Raw genomic sequence first — 26,428 nt, forward strand, 5'->3', positions numbered from 1 at the left:
AGGGTGTCTTATTGTGAAACAGTGTTGTCTTAATGGCATGAATCACACTGAAGGCTTAGACTTTTAACGCACGGCCCACCACTGAACAACACGATCTTATATTGTTTTTGGTGTGTGCACGTAACGGAAAGCGTACATTCATTTCAACCCACAATCAGAAATTGCAAGCAATTGTATGGCCCGCGAATAATTTGTAAATACTCAAATGGCCCTTAATGGAAAAAAGGTTCCCCACCCCTGGTATAAAAAAAGTTGCCTCTGTGAATAGGAAAAATATTTTTAACAAAAATGTACTGATCACTGTTCAAATGTAAACAATGTATTCTTATGATTCCCTTCACACCATATACAAAACGTTGCCCTGAGACAAAAGTTACGCTTTTATATTCCAAGTTTATGTACTTTTTTTAACTCTGCAGAAAAAATTAATCAACCATGTGGTTGTGTGTAAAGAACCAACATCGCCCACAGACATCGAGCTGTTGCTATCTTTGGTTTATGAAAAGAACAAACATAAAAAAGCCATAGCAACAACAAACTCTAAACTCTTTTGAGCCAGAAAGTCTTTTGAAAAAAAAAACCAAGGCTGGTAAAGTAGAGTCCTTGAACAAGAGGTCAAACCATAGCAAATATCTACTTAAGAGCAGCTGAAAAACAGCAGTCAGGTGTGTTTGATAGTCTGTAAAATGTGGTTGTTGGACAAAATTTTTTTCTACTCCAGTCATTCTTCACTATCCCTCTCTCTAGCCCTTGTGCATTATATCAGCATGCTCTGAAACAACAGCAGTCCAGACGTCCATCCATTTATCAAACTCTATCCATCCATCAGAGGACAATTTAGAAGCAGAATAGAGCAGCAGAGGGGAGTCGGTTTTAGTCACCTGAGTCAGTGAGGTGGAAAAACTGGGGAAGGGCATTTTCATGGGGCGTTGGGTGTGATTTCACAAACTGAACACCCACATTAAGGTCAAGTTAATAAGGGAGCACATGCATCTAGAGGAAAAGGCATGCAGAACACACACAAACCTGGAAAATCACACACAACACAAGTGCAAACAATCTCTCATAAACATTCACACTGTCACCTGTTTTATCCCCAACATAGGTAGTTACAAAACCCACAAACAGCTTGCTTTATACTGAACATCTTTTTGTCTTTGTGCGGTGCCGATCATAACTGGGTCCTCACAATGGGAAGGAGGGTGATGGCATCTGCATTTCATGTTTTCCTGTTTGCTGTTTTGTTTTTCTTGTTTCTTTTGTTTATGTTTGCTGCTATGTGCCACCCAGGAGAACCGTAAAGATTTATCACACACGCCAAAAAAACATCACACTTTCTCACACCTACACACAAGCTTCTCTTTCCTCTCCTCCTCAACCCTTTCCTTTCATTCCATACCTCATTGCATTCATTCTTCATGCCATCAATCTCTCTCTTTCTCTATCTCTACAGGGAGCAACAGAATACACCACAGACTTTCTCCTCTGGGAATCTTCTCATCTTTGACTCCTTTGAAGTGATGAGTTAACCCTCCTAAGGATGCTTAATGTAGCTACGTGATATGTGTATCTGTGTGCCTACCCCACATGTAAATTTAAGCACCTGACATTAGCCCTCCAACTAGCACTGAACAAAGCACTCCTCCAAAATTCATTGGCCAAACAACAGGCCCCCCTGTGCCCTATCTATGAGTTACAACACAGGCTGACAACACAACATACATAATGGTAACCAAAAGATCAACAACAACGCAAGGTGAAGTCCTCTTTAGTCTAATGCAAATAATAGATATGAAAGTATTACACATTTGCATATGATTTATTTTTTTCTTTAGACCAAAAGAGTTTGGTACAGAATTTTTGTTATTCTCATTGAACAGCATTCAATGGATTTTTTAAATTTATTTTTTCTCGGTTGGTCGGATGGATGGATGGATGGATGGATGGATGGATGGATGGATGGATGGATGGATGGATGGATGGATGGATGGATGGATGGATGGATGGATGGATGGATGGATGGATGGATGGATGGATGGATGGATGGATGGATGGATGGATGGATGGATGGATGGATGGATGGATGGATGGATCCCATGACTGCACATTCTATATTCATGTTCCAAGTTGTGATTTTGCTTGCCAATCATTAACAACATATCATTAGGATAATGGTCCCTTTTCACAGACTGAGATGACACGTTTACACCTTTTTTTAGCAGCATAAATCTAGCAAAATCTTTTTTATATTTGCAGTTTTTTTTTATTATTTTGTTTAAATTAAAAACATTATATTTTGTATAATACTACCCTGGAACGAGTTATCACAGATGTGGAGTTCTCTTACGAGAGGTTCTCTCGTATTGCGTAAGCTAGCTTACGCTACGGGAAAGATTCATCTTTTCTGAGATATTGAAGCCAAAAAATTATCCTTAATTTTGTATCCATTGTCAACGCAGTCGCGGCAGCTGCAGACCTTGAGCGGGCTAGCTAGCGAGCTCATTGGTTGCTCTGCGGCAACTGCTGCAGCCTATAGACGAGCTTGGGCAAACTCGCATCCAATGAGAGGCGTCCGCGCGCTCACTGCATCAAAGCCCGCCAAAAAGGGTGTGACTAGAGTGCTCGAGCGTCAGAGTCAATGAAGGCGCCCACAAATGCGTGCGCGCGCCCATTCTCTGGCCGCTCTGTCACACGACCAGCCCTATGTGTAGAAAACGTGCCCACAATCCAGTGTTCACTTCTGCACACAAGCACTGCATGTCTCGTGTCCCCACCAGAGCACGCTCACATAAAGCGATTCATGAACCGCTCGGCGCTAGAGTCAATAAATGCGCCCACGAATACGTCGTGGCGCCCATTCTCTGCCCGCTCTGTTACACGGCCAGCAAACATTCCTCTGTGTGTAAGTCCCGTGCCCATGACTATGCTTACGCATCACGTAACAGATGTGACTCTTTCCCTATTCATTCCAATCGGAAGTCACTCACAAAACAGCCTGTTCATGCTGTCTCGCGAGCAATCATGCATAAACACACTAAACGCGCTCACACATTTTGTTCAGCTCTGTGTGCGGCAATCAGAGCGAATTGGCCATTCACCCTCTAGCGTTACGCTTCAAAGCGTGGGAAGCTATTCCAGGGATATCCAAGTGGGTGTTAAGCACAATACAACAGGGCTATTTGCTACAGTTCGATCGCCGCCCTCCTCGCTTCAGAGCACGGCTCGAAACCACTGTGAACACGGAAGCAGCGTGCATGCTTCGTTCAGAAATAGCAAGCCTTCTGTGCAAAAGGGCCATAGAGAAAGTGCCACCCTCTCTGAGCGAAGTCGGGGCTTTACAGCCGTTATTTTCTTGTTCCCAAGAAAGACGGCGGCCTCAGACCCATATTAGATCTCAGGGTTTTGAACAAGGTGCTTGCAAAAGACCGTTCAAAATGCTTACAATCAGGAAACTCCTTAGCATGTGCACCAGGGGACTGGTTTATTTCTCTCGATCTGAAAGATGCATACTTTCAGATTCAGATAAATCCCGTCACAGGCCATTCTTGAGATTACGCCGACGGCCAGGTTTATCAATACACCGTCCTTCCGTTCGGCCTGTCCTTAGCACCCGTACTTTCACGAATTGCATGGATGCGGCGCCGCACCCTTGCGGAGTCAGGGTTTGCGAATTCTGAACTATTTGGACGACTGGCTGATTATGGCTCAGTCACATATGGAGCTTCTGTCTCACAGAGCATTTCTCCTCAGCCATCTGAACAGTTTGGGTCTTGCAGTCAATTGGACCAAGAGCTCACTACAGCCCAGTCAGACAATTTCCTTCCTTGGGATAGAACTAGACTCCGTGGCAATGGCGGCTCGCTTATCTACACAGCGGCGCCGTGCTCAGCGACTAGCCGCATCTTTTCAGATGAACAGCCTCACGCCTCTGAAGAAATTCCAGAGAGTGCTAGGTTACATGGCCTCAGCCGCAGCAGTACTTCAGCTGGGTTTACTGCACATCGCCCGCTTCAGCATTGGCTAAGCACCAGCGTCTCGCCGGGCTTGGGCCACAGGCCGCCAGCCCATCAAGGTGACTCAGACCTGTATTTCAGCTCTGCAGCCTTGGACAGTGGCCGAGTGGTATCAGCGAGGAGTGACAATGGGAGCTGTATCTCGCCGAAAAGTCATCTCGACAGGCGGCGTCCAACACGGGTTGGGCGCGGTCTCGCGAGGGCTCTCCGGTTTTCGGCCTATGGTCAGTTCAGGAAAAGCTCCTTCACATAAATTGTCAGGAAATGATAGCGGTCGAGTGCGCGCTGCGTCGCTTTCTCCCGGTCATTCAGGGTCACCACGTCCTGGTCCGTTCGGACAACAGATCTGTGGTATCCTACCTAAACCGTCAGGGCGGTGTCAGATCCAGGAACCTTTTCCATCTGGCGGACGCATACTGAGTTGGTCCCAGTGCCACCTGCGCTCGCTGAGGGCGACGCGCGTGCTAGGCCACCTGAGCGGCGGCCGGACAGACTGTCCAGAGACAATATTCCCCAGGGGAATGGTCCCTGCACGCTCAAACAGTCCAGGCGTTATGGCACCTATTCGGCAGAGCAGAGATAGACCTCTTTAGCGTCAGAAGAGAACTCTCACTGCCCGATATTTTTCTCGAGCGAGGGCAGCTGGCCCAGGACTGGCCCAGGCGCCGCTTACGCCTTCCCCCATCTCGCTATTGCCACAGGTAATGCAGAGGATCAGGAAGCAGCGTCACTCGGTGCTCCTCATAGCCCCACGTTGGGAGAATCAGACATGGTTCCCGGAGCTTACGCAGCTGTCACTGACAGCGCCATGGCCCATCCCAGTGATAGCAGATCTCCTCTCTCAAGCTCGCGGCACAATCTGGCATCCCCACCCAGAGCGCTGGGCGCTGCATGCGTGGGTGATCAAAGACTACCCGTCGCTCTGCCAGGAGTAATAAATACCATTATACACGCTAGAGCCCCTTCCACAAGAAGACTCTATGCGTCAAAATGGTCTGTGTTCTCAAAATGGTGCACCGACAGAGACCTGGACCCGCGGACATGTGGGGTGTAGTACGCTGCTCGTATTTCTACAAGAGCTGCTGGATAAGGGCAGATCCCCATCCACGCTCAAAGTGTATGTGGCAGCCGTTGCGCGTTCAGCTGAACCCCTGCACGGCCAGTCATGGGGAAAAAGCGAGCTGGTCATCCGCTTCCTTAGGGGAGCTAGAAGGATGAACCCCGCGCCCCATCGGTTCCTATCTGGGATCTTTCTATAGTTCTCGAAACTATGAAAACCCCCTTTCGAACCACTTCAATCCGTGGATTTGAAATACCTTTCACTCAAAACCGTTTTCTGACTGCCCTGTCATCAGTCAAGCGTGTGGGAGACCTTCACGCGCTGTCTGTCAGCGCTGCGTGTCTTGAGTTTGGACCAAGTGACTCCAAGGTCATTTTAAAACCTAGACACGGCTATGTTCCCAAGGTGATCGGTACTCCTTTCAGAGCACAGGTCATTTCCCTATCGGCGCTACCAGCATCCGATAGCGAGCGCGACGCCAATCTCCTTTGCCCAGTCAGAGCACTGAGATTGTATACGGCGTGCTCCGCCGCTTTCAGGCGCTCTGAGCAGCTTTCGTTTAGTTCAGAGGCGCACCAAAGGTCTCGCGCCTCGAAACAGACACTATCTAGATGGATAGTGGGCGCTATTGCTGCTGCATACGGCGTCAAAGACCTGCCATGCCCGTTGGGCATTAGGGCTCACTCCACTAGAGGCATGGCATCCTCGTGGGCATGGTCCAGCGGGATTCCCATTCACGACATATGTGTGGCAGCGGGATGGACTTCCCCCTCCACATTTGTCAGATTTTACAATATGGAAGTGCCCGCTCTGCAGGCAAAACTACTAGCGGTTTAATACGCTACAGCTCCCCTGGTGAGCTGCAATGATGGGACACATTCCACACAGACCGGCACCGCCGCACTATCGTTACCTTCCCACTATGTGCTTATATATTACACAAACACTGACCCGCATTCTTGCCGGCCAAATTTTATTTCCCCACTCATAAGGTCTCCCCCGAATTCCCCCTTAATTCCCTGGGGCTCATACAGTGGATGCTTGGCGCGCACGGCGTTGACAGTGGGTTCCCGTAGCGTAAGCTAGCTTACATATCTGAGAGAACATCTCGTAAGAGAACGTATCGGTTACCTAACGTAACCTCGGTTCTCTCTAGATGAGGGAACGAGTATTGCGTAGCCGGCCGTACTCGCGCCACGAGCGACTTTTCGCTTCAGTCAATGAAAACCAGGGTTCCAGCCTCACAGTGCACGCTTATATGCACTCTAGTCACGCCCTTTTTGGCGGGCTTTGATGCAGTGAGCGCGGGCGCCTCTCATTGGATCGCGAGTTAAGCCCAAGCTCGTCTATAGGCTGCAGCAGTTGCCGCAGAGCAACCAATGAGCTCGCTAGCTAGCCCGCTCAAGGTCTGCAGCTGCCGCACTGCGTTGACAATGGATACAAAATTAAGGATAATTATTTGGCTTCAATATCTCAGAAAAGATGAATCTTTCCCATAGCGTAAGCTAGCTTACGCAATACTCGTTCCCTCATCTAGAGAGAACCGAGGTTACGTTAGGTAACCGATACGTTTTCTAATACAGCTGCTGAGAGTGTGACACTAAATTTGTCATCTTCTAAATTTGCCAATTTGTTCTTCATTTGAAAAGTTGTAGAAACGTAATAAGTTTCGTTTTCTTTTGATGTTGCAGCAAATGTGTAAGCAAAAGTTATATTTGGTGTGGTCTCCAATTCACTCCCATTTCAAACCTGCAATAGTTACTTCTGCATTCCAAAACCCAGCAGTGTGAAAAGGGTCCATGAAATGTATTTATTGGCGGAAGAATAATTTATTAACTATCAATAATAAATACTTTATTTAACATTGCTGTCCTATTTCATAGTTCTGTCATTTTAAAAAAACAATAAGCCACTGTATCTGTGCCTAACAACACCACTTACCCATGGTAAAATCACAGTAAGGGCTAACTGGTCCTACAACTTTATTTGCAGGACTATAAAAATGCACAGCTAACTCTCTTATTATGAGATGCTTTATAAATATCTGTGTTTCTAAGCATCCATTTAAACAGGACCATCTTTAGCTGGCCTGAGATCAGACGCCCAGCATTCACTTTCACATATGGCCACCTTCAAAGTAATGCTACACTTTGTGTTGGTTCAAACCTACACTCGCTTCAGACCAATACCGACCACTGAGCGACTCTCTATGGACGCCGGAGGCTACAAATGCTAGCAGCCACTTTTGTGTCTGTTGTTCCCACCCATTCTGATTGTCGGTCTGTCCTTCTGTGTTGAAAGCCCACATGGTGTGGTGAGCTTTGAGCTAACATGGAGGCCAGTTTCCAGCAGAGCAGGCCTGCAACAGGCACGGAGCTGGAAACTATGCAACTGGCATTTAGAGCCAATCCGATGACTGCTGTGAGGTACTGAGACTAAATGCCACCTGCATATGCTGGAGGGGAAACAGAAAGAGAGAGGAAATAGGGAGAAAACAAAAGGCTTTCAGTGGCAGGTGGAGAAAATGTGTCTATACATCACCATACCCTTCCAGCTGTAAGTTGTGATAACTACACTTAGTTACAGTAGTACAGCTAACCATGGTGACCTGCAGACATAGCAAAGCAGCATCAAATAGATCAAATAGGTAAAGGTTTCTAGACATCTCTCGCACACAGCTCTGGACTACCAATCATTTAAACCCGAGTGCCCACGAGTCCAGCACCACTGTGGCAAAATTAATAAGGAACACTCTGTACTGTTTGCTCTATAAACAGACAGCTACACATATACACATTGCCATACGTACTGCAGAAAGAGTCGCATATGTGCATGCCATGCTCATAAGCTCAAACTATAAGAACAAGGGATGCACAATGCACATGCACATAACTAAGGGCACACAAACACACTTAAATGCTCCAGGGATGTGAGGTGGCTTGAAGTACACACAAATGTGGTCATGCAAAAATTGTCTTGAAAAACTCACTTATTCAAACCTGGTGTATCACAATTAGTCTAGAGATTCAATCATTGATGTCTGATGTCACTGTTCAGTCTGTTCTTCATATGAAGCAAATGTATTGCTTCATAAGACTTAGAATGTATCACAAGTCATTTGGTCTACTTTTCTGAGCGCTTGTATGGTGATTTTCTCCGACACTGCCACTGTTTACTCTCGTTGTTTTGAAAAGAACAACTTGGACATTCTTTGAAACATTTCCTTTTGTTATCCACAGAATAAAGAAAGTCATACAGTTCACAACGAATGCATAATTGCACTTAAAAAACAAATTTAAATGCAGTGTTACAAATAGAAAAGAACGTGGGTGCCTCAAGACATGCTTTAAAAAGTTGAAGTTCTTTTACACTTGACATGATATCTAAAACCCAACACTCCTGTGCACAACGCCACAAAGACAAAGACAGAGACAGAGAGAGAGAGTGAGAGAGAGATAGAGACCAGTTTCCCAAAAACGTTTGCTGAACCCCCATATAAGCATCAAGAGCCTCCCCACATGTCCTAAGCATTGGTAAACATTCACCTTCATCAGCATCAATGGATCACCACAGCTCAATAATCATAGACACTGTAGATCCCTTACACACACCCTACAGTTCATTCTTCAAGCAAACACCGATCAGAGGCCGCTTACTGCACCAATCTCCATGCAGTCCAACACACTAAACAAGAGCTAGACGATGAGCTCTGCTACAACTGCAAACTGAGTTAAAAACTCCTATAAATAATACAATAATACATAATTTAAGAACAAACATAGGCCCTTGTGGGCAGTTTTAACAAAATAGCCTCAATCAGGTCAGAGTGTTGAGGTCTATAACCTCTGGGGAGACTGCAGCCCATAGGCAGGGCTGTATATATATATATATATATATATATATATATATATATATATATATATATATATATATATATATATATATATGTATTAGCACTTTATATATATGTATTTAGCACTTTATATTTTTAAGGGGGTTTTTAGGTGCTGAATGGTAATCCAGGTGAGTTGGGGTTCAACAGAACGCCCCAAGAGGCCTGATGGTTAGACTCACTGAAAGAGCTATTGTTTGGGTTTTGAAAAATTAATGGCAAGAACAACCTTTAAAAAACCTCTAAGCAACCTCATCTGTTATGGTCTGAGACACGCATTTGGGATTTGGTGTCATGAGTACACATTTTACAATGCTTTAAAAACACTTATACGTATACCACGTAATCACATATAAACACACACACACACACACACACACACACACACCTCATTGTGGATGTCTTCAATGTGTTGCAGGGTGGAGGGGAGGAGGGAACGCAGGCTCTTGGTGTCATTTGCTGGGTCTGTGTGTAAATTTTCCAAGGCCTCCGAGCAACGTTTCTGTATGTAGTCCAGCGTACCTGTACAACACTAAACAAACAGGACAGATATTAATGTGGTATTCACACATAACACTGTCCTAACTAGGCACAGTAAAATAAAGAGACAAGTGATGAGAGCTTCCATGTAAAGGCCTTTTCCCACCGGAGGCAATGCAATTATGTGAAGCGAATTGCTGACGAATTACCCTTTCACATAGAAAGTGATGTGAATAAACGCCATTAGCACATTCGCACCTTTATAGTGCACTAATTGGTGCAATTTTACCATGGTAAAGTAGGTGATGCAAAGCACCTTTCAGCTGGTCTGCCCTCTGCCTATGACGGATGAGAAGAATACAAGTTTGCAACAACCAAACAAGCAAACAAGGGGTGTTTCTCAATTCTAAGAATGTAAAGAATTGACTTGCATTCTTATGAAGACCAGTCTTGCCAAGCTACCTTGGAAGAATGAACTCGGAAGGACAGGAGGATGCAGAACGCATCTATTGAGAGCTTTGAGATGTGCTGTGATCTTCCTGTTGCGCAATTATCCATCACAGCACATTTTAATTCAGAGAGTGAACAACTGGCATTATCACACCAGTGACAACATTAATATCATCACACCAGTGAGGTTTTGCAGTGAGACTTTAAGAATAAGTGTAATTAAATGTATTTATTACTATTTGAAAATGATGCCCAAAATGTTGATGCAGTATAACGACTCTCACAAGCCCTCAGACTTTTGCGAGTTTACAGAGGAAAACACATGTGGGGGAAAAGAAACAAACAATAAATGTCCTTCGTCTGCCACCGTAGTACCGAGTTCTTGACAACAAGACACAATCTGATGCATCCACAATATTTAGGACACATCCGGGTAATTTTCTGCATCCTCGGTACGTGCGTTCTTGAGTACTGGAATAGAACTTCGGCAGTGGATGATGACGTAGAACGAGTCCACGAGAACGTAAGAACACAAAAGAATGCACATTGAGAAACAGCCATGTTCTCTTCTAGCTGCAGAAGTGATGACGACTTTGTTGTTGAATTGCTCACCAGCAAAGAAAACATTCGAGACACTTTCACAAACTATTTAATTTACCTGCAAGGCAAGTTGACAGGCATTTTATCATGTGTACACAGTCTGATGATTGATTTGAAAAAAGTGTAAAAAACAATAATTACAGTTAAAACATGTTATCATTTGGTAAAAGAATGATTATTTGCCACTGCCACGTATACTATATACTGTACATTTGTTTAAAATAATTGCGTAATGCACACACCTAATGACTGTTAAAACAAATGTTGCCAATTGGAAAAATACTGACTGACTCTTATTTCCATTTATATTTACTTGTGTTACACATTTTCTCAAAAGCCTGCATGTTACAAATGAAACGTTACATCTAAACACAAAACCCATCTTCAGTCTGACCCATTATTAGATACTTTACAACTTAACAGTACAGCTGTAAATAATAAGTACAGCAATAACAATTAAATTTTGTGGAGAAGCCAAATGTTGGTATACAAATGCACTATAAAGGCAATAGTATTAATATTATTAATATTATAATAAAAATGCAGTAATGTAGGATACATTATGACGACAATCCACATTAGAGCAAATAAATAATTTTTAAAGACGATGCAAGGCAGTGATCCAGCAATATCATTTACATGTTAGGAGAACCCAAAATTGTATGCAAATGAAATACATTTCCTCACTGCTGGTTCAGGATTTCTTCCTCGAGTTACTTCAGCGTTTCATGTCAGTGGTTAAAACAGCTTCCTGTGCTTTAGCGCCACGTTGCGCTGGTTTTGGTAACTGCAGCAACTACTGACACGTGATCCAAAGCTCATAAATTATTGCTCAGGGCATTTCATCACCAGGTGAAGAAAAAAAACTTGCTTTGCTGGCACATGAATGTTCGCTTCAGGTGTGAATGGCTTCATAGGAACCCATTGTTTCAATAACAAAATTAAAATAAACGCTGCGGGAAATTGCGGCGAAAATTCACATTTGGTGTACCATCCACGGTAGAACATTTTGTCAATTCTTTAGATTGCAGTGGGCATTCTTGCACACTGTGAAATCTCATTATTCTACAATCCCGTTCCTCACAACTCACATAAAATACACAATTTTGTATGACTGGTTGTGATTGTGTCATGTTGCAGTTTGCATTCAGTGTGGAAAAGCAAATGACTTGACACTGGAAACGTCCTGCCTGGTTAGTGTGTAAGACAGATATACTGTTGGCAGGAATAGCTGAGAACATGAAAGCACAGGTGTGAACAGGATAGCTATGGACAGCAACTCTCACCTGTACAACTCTGTGTGTGGAGCTGAATCTAGCAGTGTCACCAGCCAGAACACAGTGCTGATGTGTCCGATTCAGATCATCTATAGACACAACCACACAGACACACAAAACAACAATAAGCAAAAAACTCCAGGACACTGGAACACTGTGATCTCACTAATTTAATGCCAACCAGACATTTACCTGAGGTGTCTATATCCGGACTTTTAAAAACACATTATGTTATGAACTCTGTCAGGGAGCATTTTCCTTCAGTCAAATTATTATTCAGACATTTCTAAGCTGTCCATATTCTCCACACTTTATATCCTGGACTGGCTTGCTTGTATCAAAATCTATCCTGATATCATTGCATAAAGAACAATGGCTCTTAGAAGTATTGTTTAGGGTGCTAACACACTCAAAAAAGTGTTTGATTGATAGGATTAAAGATCTGTTTTGAGGGTGTAGAAAGAATGTAATCAAGTGTGAATACAGAGAATGGGTATTCACAGGATTTCCTTACCTGTCTGAAATTCTCATTGGTCAACAGATGCCTACAGTATGTCAAAGTACACTACAGCAAAATCTTCTAACTTTATGATGAACTATTCCAATTGAAATCAAAGGATTTGTAGCTTTCTCTGAAATAGCATAAACTACTGCCTATACCTACACCCGAACCCACCCCTAATCCTAACCACTTAGAGATTTAAACTCTAAGTAGACTAGCTGGCAAAACTGGAGGCACCGTCCAGGTATCTGCACTTTAAACACCCTTACAGTATTTTTCTCTGTAGGTGTGAAGAAAGAAGGGACAAACAATAGCAACGTCTTTTTCTCCTCACACAATTATTATTTCCAGTTGCATTACACCGTCTTTAAAAAAACATTGTATCTAATAATACACGGCATCACTTAACCTGGACTCTGTCACAACCTCACCAGGTATCATGTGCTGTCCCTAAGTCCCCCAATAAATATGTATTATTATTCCCTCATCGTCTGTTAGGCGCTGTCCTCAATTTGAAAGCTGGCTTTTAAATATATTGGGTCAAAACCTCTCCCTAGGTCTGTCCTCTCCCTGGAGCATTCAGCAAAGGAAATCTTATTACCAGTTACGCCCGGTGTCGGTCCAACGAATTGTTCGCTTCTAACCAGCCCCAAATTCCATTTTTGAGAATCCACTGATTAGATTTGCACATTGGAGTCTCAGGCATTAGAGGATCGAGGGGGAAAGCTGTGACATATTTGAGAATGATGGGAATGTGGAGTTGAATATTTGTTTGTTTTGCTCTTCCTCTTATTCTGCCTCTCTTGCATGTTTGTTCTTATTTCAAAACCCCAAATCTGGGCTATTGGGAAAAAAAACCACTTGATGTGAGACAAACTATAACCCTCACCCTCATCATGAAACCCATTATGAGCAATTATATTTGCATAGCTTTAAATTTCGTTCATATAAAGAACGGACGCACGCACGCACTCATGCACGCACACACACAAAATCACATACACTAATCAGCCAAAAGTATCTGGACACAGCTTTGGCTATTCCAGTAGTTTTTGTGAGAACAAAGCTTTATGATAGCCCCATACAATGACATTTTTGCAAATTGTGTGCTTCAAACTTTGTGGCAACAGTTTAGGGGTGGATCCTTTTCTGTTCCAGCATGACAATGCCCCTGTGATCTTGACTGGCCTGCACAAAGCCCAGACCTGAGCCGCTCTTAAAACCTTTGGGATGAACTGACCCTTCGCTAAGCCCGCCTTAAAAGTGTTTTTGACCAATACTTTCTTAGCAACTGTTGCCGGCCACCATATCTCTGACATGCATTTGCTATTTTACTAAAAGATCATGTGGGAGTAATTTGCGTTCGAGTAGTTTTAAGTGGGATTTTATCGAAATGATCCAAAAAAATGTCACTTGTGTTTTTTCTTTCTTTTAATATTTTTTTTTTTTGTGAAGAGCATACCATGGATTAAACTGTGTCAGCCCTCATTCCCAAATGAACATGTAAAACATCAGTAATGAACTACATTTGCTCTAAGGTATTATAAAGTCTTAGTAAAGGTGATAGTTCATAAAGAAAGCTTGTCACCAAGGGGGGTGGAGCTTAGCGAAGGGTCAATTGGAATGCTGACTGTGAGTAATGTCCCACTGCCCAACATCAGTGCCTGATCCCTACGATGCTCTTGTGTCTTAATGGTAGCAAATCCCCACAGCCATTCTCTAAGATTTAATGGAAAGTTTTCTTAGAATAGTGGAAGCTGTTAGAGCAACAAATAGATGGATAAATGCCTTTGATTTTAAAATATATATTGAAAAAGCACATATTTTTGGCCATTTAGTGTAGCGCAACAAATATATAAGAACGCAGATGTCAAGACATGTTTTCTTGAGACAAAGGGGGCCGTTCAAATCATACATGTTTTTGCATTCATCTGTGCTGTTTTCAATTATTTTTCTGTGTAAACATGAACTAAAGGGATGTCTTTGACCACTGCGCTGCATCACGCAGGAGCACTGTTTTTATATGCCGTTTCAAACTAAAAAGAATTCTATCTTTTAAATGTTAAAAATTTGTCTAGAGACATCGGTGTTCGGTACTATTAATTTTGCGTTGTCTAGTAGTGTGAACAGCCCCTAACTTGACACAGCATCTAAAAATCACGACATTCCAGTGCAAGACGATAAAAAAACAAAAAAAACAGCAAAAAAGACCAAAAAAGTCAAAGACATCCTTCTAGTGCATGTTTACAAAAGAAAAATGGTTGAAAAAGAGCACAGACTGACACAGCAAAACATTCAGTGTGAACGGACCCATAGAGTGCCATTAGGTAGGTATAAATAACATTAGGGATGCACCGATCCGATACCTGGATCGTATTGGCTCCAAAACTTAAGTTTTTAGATGGATCGGATATCGGCCAGATGAGCCAGATCCAAATCCGATACTGTGTATTAGTCATGTTCGTTACTGTCAAGCTCAATAAATGACATAAAAGAACCATAAAAACACCATTAAAGCAGTTCATATGACTCATGCATTTTATTCAAAGCCACTTGAAGATGTGCAATAACTCTGTGAATCACAATAGGCAGTGTTTAATAAGTACATTTATAAAATGCATGCACAGCTCCAGCGTGTTTGTGAATGGAGCTGCTCTGTTTATACACACACACTCGACATTTGAGCGCTACTCAAGAACAACATCTCAGATGTAGATGCTCAGTCATTCGGTTCACTTATAATGTGCATTTTCACAGAATTAAACTACTGTGCCTGAACTTGCCTACAAACAGGCACATACAGGACATCCTGGAGAGTTTAGAATATCAAAATAAAAGCATGAGTGTTTAAAAGTGAAAGGTGCACGATTGAGATATATTACAATATATTACTATTATAATATATTATTATTTGTTTACAAATGATAATAATATTTAAGTTGAATGGGTTCCAAAAAATAACTGTGTGAATGAAAAGTGAGCTGCTAAATTGAATACAACTAAATTGAACTAAAAAGAGATCTGAATCCTTTAAAGTCTAGATACAAGCTGAAAATAAATTTAAAGAAAAGAAAGAAAAGAAAATGTTTCTTTTCTACTGATACTAGAATTACTGTTAATTTTGCTGCTACATTATACAGTATACTAGTTAATAATAAAGTGTTTGTGTTGAAATAATGTGTAGTCATAGGTTTGTGTGTTTCTTTACATATTAAAGAGCACACCCAATTAGTTCCACACAATAATGTAAAGATTATTAAAAAGCACTGGTATCGGATCAGGATTGGTAGCGGTCGATACTGAGATTTCCGAAATTGGAAGAGAAAAAGTGGTATTGGTGCATCCCTAAATAACATCTAAATCAAAGCAGATTGGAACACCAACAATAAAGAGGCCTGACCATTGCAAAGCCATTCAAAACAGATGAAAATGTCCAAAGAGAGACAATACAATTGTGTGTGTTTGTGTGTGTGTGTGTGAGTGTGGAACAGAGGGGGGGGGGGGTCATTAGTCATGCTTATACACAGAATTCAGTAAGTATAAAAAATGTCCTTATCACTGTCATCAGACATACTCTGTGGGGTATTTAGATGAGAGAGTTTGTTTACGCAGGGTTGAAAGAGGGGGAATCTGTTGTAGCCATCAGTAATAGAAGTATGATTTACTGATTCTCTCTCTCTGTTTCTATCCTGCTTCCAGACAGGGCTCACAGCGCTACACACAATTACATTTGGTTTTCCTAACCTCACCGATACACATGATAAAGGAAACTGTGGAAGCAAAATCCTAAAGAAACTTACAGACACACTCATATAAAAAGGATTTAGATAGTGCTGTGAATATCCTCAGGGAAAGATATTTCCTGGTCTAATGCATTTCAACATGACCAAGAAGTTTTTCACACGTATACTTGTGTCTACTGTTTCTGGATACAGATAAACGTGTGTGTGTGTGCACCTGTCATATAGTAGCAATCTCCAGACTGCAGAGGCAGGGCCAGGCCTGGTGTGTGGATGTCCCAGGCTACCTTCAGTCCAACACGCCAACATGCCTTCTCTTTCTCCACTTCCTCTTTCTTTGAACCTTCACCTTTGTCCTTCTCTCCTTCATCTTTACTCATTCCTTCAGCCTTCATCTCTGTCTCTTTTTCTTGACTCTTTCCCTTCCCGTCTTTCTCAGTCACTTCTGCAAAAACAGGAGCAGTTTGACATTAACAGAGTCACACCATGTTTCTGCTCACTCTCTGTGGCTGCATTCACTCATAATATTTCAACTCAAAAACCAATATACTTGTATGTCATCTTAGGACTTTACAAACTTTATTTGCCAAATACAAAAGTACAATTAATTGTATTGCATTGTATTTGATAGCATATATATTCGTACACATTCCGTTCTGTTTCCTGTAAAGAGCTTTGTTAATCAAGAACGAAAGTGAAATATAGAATAAAAGCAAATGACTGAGAGAAAGTGAAAATGATAAGAGCAAAAATTCAGAGGGCAGGCTGACATCCATCAGTGAAATCAATACTAAAGCGCTCTTGGTAGCCTGAGCCCTGAGCAATGCTTTCTCTTCGCTCAGCAGGGATAACAGTAACTTAATTTCAGCCAGTGCTCTTTGACACAGCTCTCAAATGGCCATCTGCAGCTTACACAGTAGCACACAGAAAGTGGAAAAGATTCCATCAAAAACACTTCAAAACCACAGAGGCAACAAACCAATGCATGTTATAAAAGGAAATGAGCTGGATCTTGTCTGTGTCAGCAACATGATCACACGGGAAGTCAGAATGCTGTTTCCAAAAGTTCAGGTACCCTAGGATTGGCAACAGTATGTAGACTCACTGACATGCCCTACCTCCCATCGGACATATTTGGAATGGCTCAACAACAAATATTTTCCCTCATAGCACGACTGATTGCACATTGCGTCAGTTGCATGAGAGACCACAGTTCAATCCACATTCAAATGAGGAAGTAATCACGTTAGTATAAACAATCACAAGCGTAATAAGGAGGTTGCATTTTTAGCCCCAACACTGCATTTTGTCTCTTCTAATGTTAGGGTTATTTATGGGATTTGGTTGGGGTGTAGATTAAATTAAAAAAAGCATTTCTCTTTACTGCTTTACAACCTGTTCAGCTGAAAACAATTCTTTTTACAACTGGCTTCTGGTGACCTCTCATGGATATAAATGGATGTCACACTTGTTTATATGCCCTGAAATACTTACCGCTTTAGCCTCTGGGAGCAGTGTTTTCAAATTCAGTCTACGTATACCGATTTCGGCTAAAGAAAAATCGGCACACACCTTCCGATTTTTATGTGAGATCAGGCTGGTGTCGGATGAAGAGCTGAAGAGATTTGTCACTGAGGGACTCCACCCACTGGAGCAGCATCTAATGCTAGGTTTGACTGAACTGCAAAGGCTGTGTTGGGGATACATACTCCAACCTACTCTATAAACCCATCGCAGGTGTGTTTAAAGATGTGTGCATTGTGAAAACTGAATTCAAAGGGTTTGGTTAGTTATTCTTCAGAACATTCCTTTAAAGTGTGTTAAGGTGAAGTAAGAATCTATTATACAACACACAGACTTTATTCAAAGGGATGATAAAAAAATAAAACGCATACACACACACACATACTAACACAGGTGGCAACAATTAAATTATGTACAAAGTGAAATTCCTCCAAGTAACAATTTGCTTCAGCTGGTCTTCAGCATTTCATAGCGATTTCTCTAAAGTGAAAGCAGCGTTTTGTGCGATGCTCTGGAAAGGTGCATACATGCTGCAAAAAGCATTACATCGGGAGTCTCTCTGAAGTCTGGAACAGAGGGGTCAATTTTACCTCCAAAAGAACAGCTGACACATTTGCACACAAACACACACACACACACACACACACACACACACACACACACACACCATTCATGTGGCGTTTGAAGCGGGCCCTGGGGAGGTCAGAGTTCAAATTGGTCAGTAAGAGAATTGGGAAACAGAGCTTGTGAGGCAGGTGGTTCTGGTTAGCATGCCATGCTCTGTTCTGTCTAACTGATGCACACACATGCACAAAGCTGCCTGCCAAGCTGTTAGCTTGACATGAAGAGAGAACGATATGTAGAAAAACTTATCCTATGAGATTCATGTGAAATATGCTATATCTGGTTCATTCTTCATGGTAGTTTCACAATACCGTGAGTAGATATATATACTGTATATAAGCACTCACCAGGCACTTTATTAGGTACACCTGTACATCTACTTATTTATGTGATTATCTAATCAGCAAATTTTGTGGCAGCAGTGTAATGTATAAAATCATGCAGATATGGTCAGGAGCTTTAGTTAATGTCCATATCAACCATCAGAATGGGGAAAAAGTGTGGTCTCATTGATTTGGACCATGGCATGATTGTTGGTGCCAGGTGGGCTGGTTTGAGTATTTTATGTAACTGCTGATCTTCTGGTATTTTCATGCGCAACAGTCTCTAGTGTGTAAAGAGGCTGGTGTGAGGAAAAAAACAACCACCAATGAGCGGCAGTTCTGTGGTGAAAACACATTGTTGATGACAGAGGTCAACGGAGAAAGACCTGACTGGCAGAAGCTGACAGAAAAGATACAGTAAAGCCCTGATCACACCAAGTCAGTTTTTTCAGAACGAGGTTTTGTATGGTAACAAGGCAATCCTATGCCATTATGAACTTGGAGTCCAACAAATTGTCTGTAGACAATCTAATGGTTTATTTTTAAGGAAAGTGTTCTGATGTTGTTATTCTTCGGACTGTGATTAAAACTGACAGACCAATGAGACAAGAGTTTTTTGACAGTTATTGCAGCTGCTTAATCCAGCATTTTGTTGGTGCTAATCAATTGGCAACACCGGCATACATGCAGCTGATACACAAATCTGAAAATTCTAGCATTAAAAAGAAATAGTTGCAGTTCATGAACCATTTGTACTGCAAACATAAACCTGTTCTGTTTTTGAAAGTCTGCTTATGTTTTTTTGTCTAATGTAGGCTACATTATTTAATATGTAAATCACTGTACCTGTTATAGTCTCGTGGCATTAAAAATAGCAGCGAGGATCAGCAATTCGTTTGCACTGAGCTCATAGAAAATTCCCTAAAAACACACTTTACATGCTATATTTTACTGTAGACAAATGAATTGAAGAACAACACTGCTATTTTTATTGCAAGTGTAATATAACGAAGTATTGCAATAATTTGAATAAGGACCAAGAGCCAGGGTATTCTTTTATTATGCATTATATTTTAAATTATACCTGTTATTTTTTAATGTACATTATTCCACGTGTATTTATATCACTGTACCTTGTGTTATTTTACATAGGCATTAATTCAGGCATTAAAAGAAGTTGGTTTTATGAGTCCATTTGTAATATACTCGTAGCAAAATGCATGTGCAAATAAATATATAACAGCGCTCTTTACTCATCTCACTCACATAAAAAACAGAATATATACTCCTCAAAATGCATCAACACCATGTAAAGAACATATTGAAACAGTTATACCAAATTAGGGAAATAAATGCTTTAACAGTGTTCATTATGTTATCTCTAACAGCTGAAGTTGCAGACCTGAGACTGGTATAACAACTACACTGCAACAATGCCATCTACTGTAAAGGAGTGAAATAGTTTTTAGTTTCTTTTTAACAGACTTGATGTGAATAGACCTCCAGTAAGAGGTTCGTCTTGCAAATGAGTCACGGATTTGGTGTGAACAGGCCTTAACCCTCTGGGGTCGACGGACGCGCCGGTGCGTCCTGCTGGATATTTTCGCCATTACAGCAGAAACAACTCAAAATACTCCATCATTTCTGGGTATACAGATAAGTGTAAGACAACATTAGAGACTATAAAGGGTCTACTTTTATTTGTGTACACTAACAATAACAACAAAATTGTGTGCTGTAGTAAAACAAATAAAATAAAAAGGGTGAGCTTTCAGCAGTCTCCGTGTTCATGAGCATATTTCTGAAACACGTCACAAAAATGAACTGAAACTCAGCGAATACTTATCACACAAACATGAAACATATGTCTAAAGAAAGCTTAACATTTCTACTTTTTAATAAAACAATTCAAATTTAAAACAAATATTCTCCTGCAATGTAATCTGTATGAAACCAAGTGATGTACAATTTCTCCTGGCTCAGCTAATTACAGCTAATGTGATCATACGCACCAGCAGAGTTCATCACCTATTCATACGATAATGTGCTGAAGCGAGTCAAGGCAAATGGTAAACACCCCCGACTGTGAGGTTTGATGTAAACACGATTTATTCACTTTTCTGTGCATTTGTAACAATGCACAGGAGATGAAACTCCTGGATAGTAAGGAAGAGTTAACAATTTGCTCAGAAGAAGAGCGGGACTCCGATGAACATTTGTATTTTGAAGAGAGACTTGATCCAGCCGAGGATACAATTTATCATTAAGTCATTTAGTTTTCATTAGCTGACATACTATTTTATATAAACATGTACATATTTTACTAGTGGGACTGTTTACAGACTTAACAGCCAGGATTCAGAGTATTGAAATTTGAAATATGTCCTAATAAGCAAGTTTTAGTTACATGTAAATGTTGTTTCGGCTAAAGCAGGCATTTAAATTGTATGCTGTATGACATAAATATGATATTTAATATGATATAAAATAATATGAATGTTTAGATTATATTTATCTAGTGTTTATGCTGCCTCATTATCATTCACAAAGCTTGTGCTTGCAAATATATGTTCATGTTTAAATGAGTAAAATGCACTTTAAATATTCCCATATATACAAAATCATCATCTTGTAATGATTTCTGAAGTATCATGTGACACAGCATCAGCGAGCAAGTTCTTCTATCTCTCCTCTCTCTCTCTGAGTGTCTCCACTCACCATTTCCCTCTCCCCACATCTCCACAAGTCTCTCCCCAAGGTTCACAGAAGGCAGGGTGGACCAACAGCTGACAGAACGGCCGGAAGGGCAGTGTCTCCCCTCAATGATGTTGCGTGGCTGGCGCTGAACCAGCTGATCAGTGAGAGAGCAAGATAAAGGGGAGCCGGAGGTGCCAGTTCGAGAGAGAGAGAGACACGTGGCCATGTTGCAAGTGTGTCAGTGTTTGTTTATGTTTGTTTTAAGTTGAATTTTGACATTAAACTTTTGTTTCCTATTCAGCTGGTTCCCGCCTCCTCCATGCCCATCCTTATACTGTTGCAGTGTTCATGCTGTACTTTATTTTTACAATAACTTGATATTTTCTATCTAATGCAATCATGCAGCTTAAGAGTCCAAATACATTTTGTTGTCAATGTAAAAGGGTAATGTTGATTTAACAAAATTGTTAGTTCATAATACATTAATCATGTTAACATATCCAACTTTTAAATGTAAAAATGTATAGGTACAGTATTTGTAGAAATTAACATTAACCAAGATTAATATGTGCCATAAAACTATTGTTCATTGTTTGTTCATTAACTATTCTATTAACTGATGTTGACGAATGCAACCTTATTGTAAAAAGTTACCTTTTTAAGATTTAGTAATATTTACATTCAGTTCCTTTTTTTAAAGATAATCCAGTAGAATATTAGTAGAAAGCAACACATTTCAGGACTGGTTTTAATGAAAGGGTACTTGAGCTTTGAGGCTGTAGGGGTATATTAGACAAAAAAGGATCTAGTTTTATTCAAGACTTATGGCCTCATACCTTCATTCTTTGGTTCTGCTGGGCAGCTATAGCTGTAGACTGCAACGGGTGAGAGAGGCACCAAGTTCTCATCATGATGCCAACCAACTGCCATTTTGCCCATTCCATAATATGGCTCTTCCTTCAGTTGGGTCATAGCTGTGGGGTTCATATAGTTGATGAGAGTAATGTTAAACTGGACCGGGCCGCTCACAGCAGGGGGCGGTGCTGAGGAGGTAGTTGAGGAATGTGAGCAGCCTTGACCGCTGTCGGCTTCCTCTGCCTCCTCTTCTTTCCTCTGCTCTTCCTCCTTAGTCTTCTCATGTAACCTGTCCTTAAAACTCTCTTCACACGTCCCCTCCCCTGGTGTGTCTTCACTGTTTTCGGTTTCACTGAGAGAACGTTTGACGCCTCTCACTTTTGTCTGCTGTTGCACATCTGTGCAAAAGAACTGATTGAGCTCCCATAATGCTTTGCAAGCATCCCTCAGGTCAGAGTCACAGCAGAGTTTCTCTTTCTCATCTCTCTGGCCATCGCCAACCTCACGGTGCCAGGGGATAGTGAAGAGACGGGTGTCCAGATAACGGTACGTGTAGCCCGGCTGACCCACAAGGGCCCGTGAAACGGCCGTGAAGATGTCTCTGTCTCGAACACGAACGAGATCTCTGAGGAGGCAGCCACGGCGCTGAAAAGTAATCAGAGCAGACTGCACCTTCTCGTGGAGACCGTCTGGGAGGGTACCAGACTGGCGTAAAGCCAGTCCTGCATAACTGGATTCCCACTGTCAGATTACAGAAAAAAGCAGACATAAAAATACATTTTTTATTTTATTTTATTGATGTTCCATATGTATATTTTATACAGTGGGCCCAAAGGTAATTGGACAATCTTGGACCCTAAAGTCACACTTAATATGGTTTCAATTTCATTGAATATATTCAAAATGTCTTTTCTCAGAACTAACTTCACTTTACTGAGTCATTTTTGCTATGACTTTAAATTAAATGGTGATTTTCACATCAATTCCCCTCAAGCTCACGCAGATGTCTCAACAGAGTTACTACAGGTGTTATTTATGGACATGTTCCACAAACGTTGGCAAATTTAAAATTGTAAAAATAATATTGCCTTATTTTTGAAAGATATATCTATTGTTTTATACTTTAAAAAGAAATTTTTTAATTGAAAAGTGTTTGAACTATATTTCTTTTAAGGATAGTTCACTTTTACCATCATCATTTACTCACTCCTATGCCATGCCAGATGTATATGACTTTCTTCTGCAAAATACCAGATTTTTAAAAGAATATTTCAGATCTGTTGGTCCTCACAATGCACGTGAATGGTGACCAGAACTTTGAAAGTAAAAAGAGACATAAAGGCAGCATAAAAGTAATCCATAAGACTCTATTTATTAAATCCATATCTTCTGAAGTGATATGATAGGTGTGGGTGAGAAACAGATTACAAACAAATTCCTTTTCCAACTGTAAATCTGCACTTTCACTTTCACATTCTGGTGTGGAAGTGACTTTCATTTTCACATTCAGCCACCTACTGGTTGGGGGTGGTCAAAGGTAGAGATTGATAGTAAAAAAGGACTTAAATATTTATCTGTTTCTCCTCCACACCTATCATATATATTCAAAAGATATGGATTTAACCACTGGAGTCGTATGGATTACTTTTATGCCTCCTTTATGTCATTTTGGACCACCACTTGCATTGTGAGGACCTACAGAGTTGAAATATTAATCTAAATATCTTTGTTTGTGTTCAGCAGAAAAAAGAAAGTCAAACACATCTGGGATGGCATAAGTGCCAGTAAATGATGAAAGAATTTAAATCTTTTGGTGAACTGTGCCTTAAAAATTAATGCCACTTTGTTTGATATGTTAGTACTGTATATGCACAATATTCATACATTTTAAGTGTGTCTTAAGTGTCCAAAAACTCTGGGGCCATTGTTTGTATAACACCATGCCTATGTATGCTTTCTGAGTGTGTTTGTTAACAGTAATAAAGAACCAAACATAATCAATAGCAAATTGGAGATTCTGAAATATTATGGAGACATTATATGGATTTCTAACCAGTTCCTGGAATCCTGGGTCTGTGGGAGAAAGGTAGGGAATCCTCTGTTCTCCCAGTTCCTGTAGAAGCCTCCGCCTCTGCAGAAATTAAAACAAAAACACAAACATTAAAACTTTACAGAATATTCACAGCAAACATATCATATAACAACAGACATTCAATAGCTGTCTTGGGGAAACAAACTACTTTTTTATTCTTTGAAAAGCTGTTTATATTCAGTTTGTTCTCAGAACACCATTTATCCATGTTTAGGTGCAAAGAAAGTCAGGACAGAAGGGCAGTCGTAGGTCTTCACTACTACTCAGCTGCAGAGTCTTCGGTGTACTGGGAGTTCTAAAACAGCTAGGCTTACTCTAAACAGTGGCCATTGGAAAGTCAATAACTGACTTTATTAAAGCTAACTACACAATTGTTTTTAAAATTTACAAAAAAAAATTTTCACAAGTGTCTCTTCCTAGTCTTAGCAATTTCCCAGAACCCTTTGCTGCCATCACATAGTGCTGCTGCTCATGGGCGTCTCAGGTTTTTATGGCTCTAGCAGGCAGCAAAAGGTCTTCTCACAGCCACATAAACGACAGCCTTCTATGCATTGCTCAACTGTTAAAACTCAACCTGCTCTGCCCATCAAAGAGCTTTTCATTGGGCTGCATTCCATTTCGACCTGTAAATCCAACGGAAACTGGTGTAAAACTCTGATACCAAGGCCGTAATAATGTCTTGAGCATTGGGGGGACCAAACCATTTTGGAGGTGGGGGGTCACAGGTGTTGAGGTCACAAATATAATGGTCCTCTTTGTATGGACTACTGTTATTATGTATTTATACTGAACCATTAATAGTGCTTTATAGTATTTGTTCTTTATGAAGCTTGACAGATCCTGCTCACTATAAACTGTTATTCTATGGAACAGAGCTGCTTAAAATATATATTTTTATGTTCCAAGAAAAAGTAACAGCATGTGGGTTTTGAACAACATAAGGGTGAGTAAATGAGTGAGTAAAAGTACATTTTCCATTTGTAGATGAACAACTATAACTGGTGGCTCATTTTTTGAGCAAAAACCTGACAAGACATACTCAAAATAAAAATCTCTTTTAAAAGTCTCTTAGGAGATGCTGTACAAAATTCAGAATTAAAGACATAAAGAAATAATTTAGAAAATCTTGAATTGATTTTAAAAGATTTCTTAATAATATTTGAATATATGACACTATCCTTGCCAAAACCTAAAAGCACAACAGAAGTCACAAGTCACAGGTCTTACCATGTTCTAGTTCTAATCTGGGTGATAACGCTCTACCTTTTATTTTTTTTATTTTTTTTTTAGATAATGTTTAATGTCAAGAGAATTTTCTAAAAAGCTTCTTCAAAAGCCTGCCAGACATCCAGATTCATTCAGTTCCTTTATAATATACACATATTCACTCTTTGTCTTAAGACTGATTATCTGAAAACTGCTCCGTTAAGGTTTTCACATTCATAGTTATGAATGAACAATCACATACTGCACATGAAATATTTAAATTCAAAATGGCAAATTTTGGCAAACGTGAATAGTTTAATTTCAATCATAGAACAGTGGTCAAATATTGCATGTTTAGTAAGATACTTACATCTCACATGAGACAAACACTCTTAACCTGAACTGCTCGCTGATGCGTGGCGATGGGATAATCCAAAAGGTTCCCGCTTAGCATCTTAAACTTGAGTCCCACCTTTAACGATTTGATTGCTATCTCAAATGAGCAAAGCATTTACGAGCATTGCAGCAGATCCGCAACAAGGATATAATTTATTGGGGGGGGGGGGGCATTCTGGCCATATCTGATTATTGGGGGGGACTTGTCACCCTAAAAGTGTATTGTGGTTACCGCCCTCTCTGACACCCAAATAAATTTCACAAGTGCACCCACACTTGTCCCTCTTCACCATCTTCAACACACACATGTCCTCTATTTAGTCACCGCAGGTGCAAGAGAGAAGGCTTTCTCATGCCAAGCTAAGGAGGGATGGTGGGTGTTGTTACATCAGTGACCCTGATGCTGCATCTACGCCTATCTGTGCCATTGCAGACGCCATATATATGCCCTATATTGGCTGACATTTACGGAGACTGAGTTTCACATTTCAGGCATGTTAAAAAGAGTTTTTACATGGAAAGGCTTTTTTGAGAGTGACTAGACTTTGCCAAAATGGTTCTTGACTTTTAGAGTAAAATAAAGTGTCCTGTTAATAACATTAAAGTAATGCCATAAAAAGGTTATGTCCTGATTTGACAATGGACACAAGTGCATGTGTGAGAGTGTGTGTTTGCGTTCATGAGTGGAAACAGGCTT

At 40.8% G+C, this 26,428-nt stretch overlaps 1 protein-coding gene across 1 annotated transcript in view; it reads right to left on the reverse strand.

The window, feature by feature from the left end:
- The window catches only part of LOC127650725 (alpha-ketoglutarate-dependent dioxygenase FTO-like), a 182,325-nt gene that overhangs the window by 111,002 nt on the left and 44,895 nt on the right, over nucleotides 1-26,428 (reverse strand). Inside the window, exons 2-6 of the mRNA XM_052136328.1 lie at nucleotides 24,091-24,168; nucleotides 22,019-22,778; nucleotides 16,232-16,459; nucleotides 11,782-11,861; nucleotides 9,354-9,497 (exon numbers count right to left, since the gene is read on the reverse strand). Coding sequence (XP_051992288.1) covers nucleotides 9,354-9,497; nucleotides 11,782-11,861; nucleotides 16,232-16,459; nucleotides 22,019-22,778; nucleotides 24,091-24,168 — 1,290 coding nt within the window. The remainder of the gene's footprint in view (nucleotides 1-9,353; nucleotides 9,498-11,781; nucleotides 11,862-16,231; nucleotides 16,460-22,018; nucleotides 22,779-24,090; nucleotides 24,169-26,428) is intronic.

Source organism: Xyrauchen texanus, chromosome 1 (assembly GCF_025860055.1).
Source record: "Xyrauchen texanus isolate HMW12.3.18 chromosome 1, RBS_HiC_50CHRs, whole genome shotgun sequence".
In the NCBI taxonomy this organism is placed as follows: Eukaryota; Metazoa; Chordata; class Actinopteri; order Cypriniformes; family Catostomidae; genus Xyrauchen; species Xyrauchen texanus.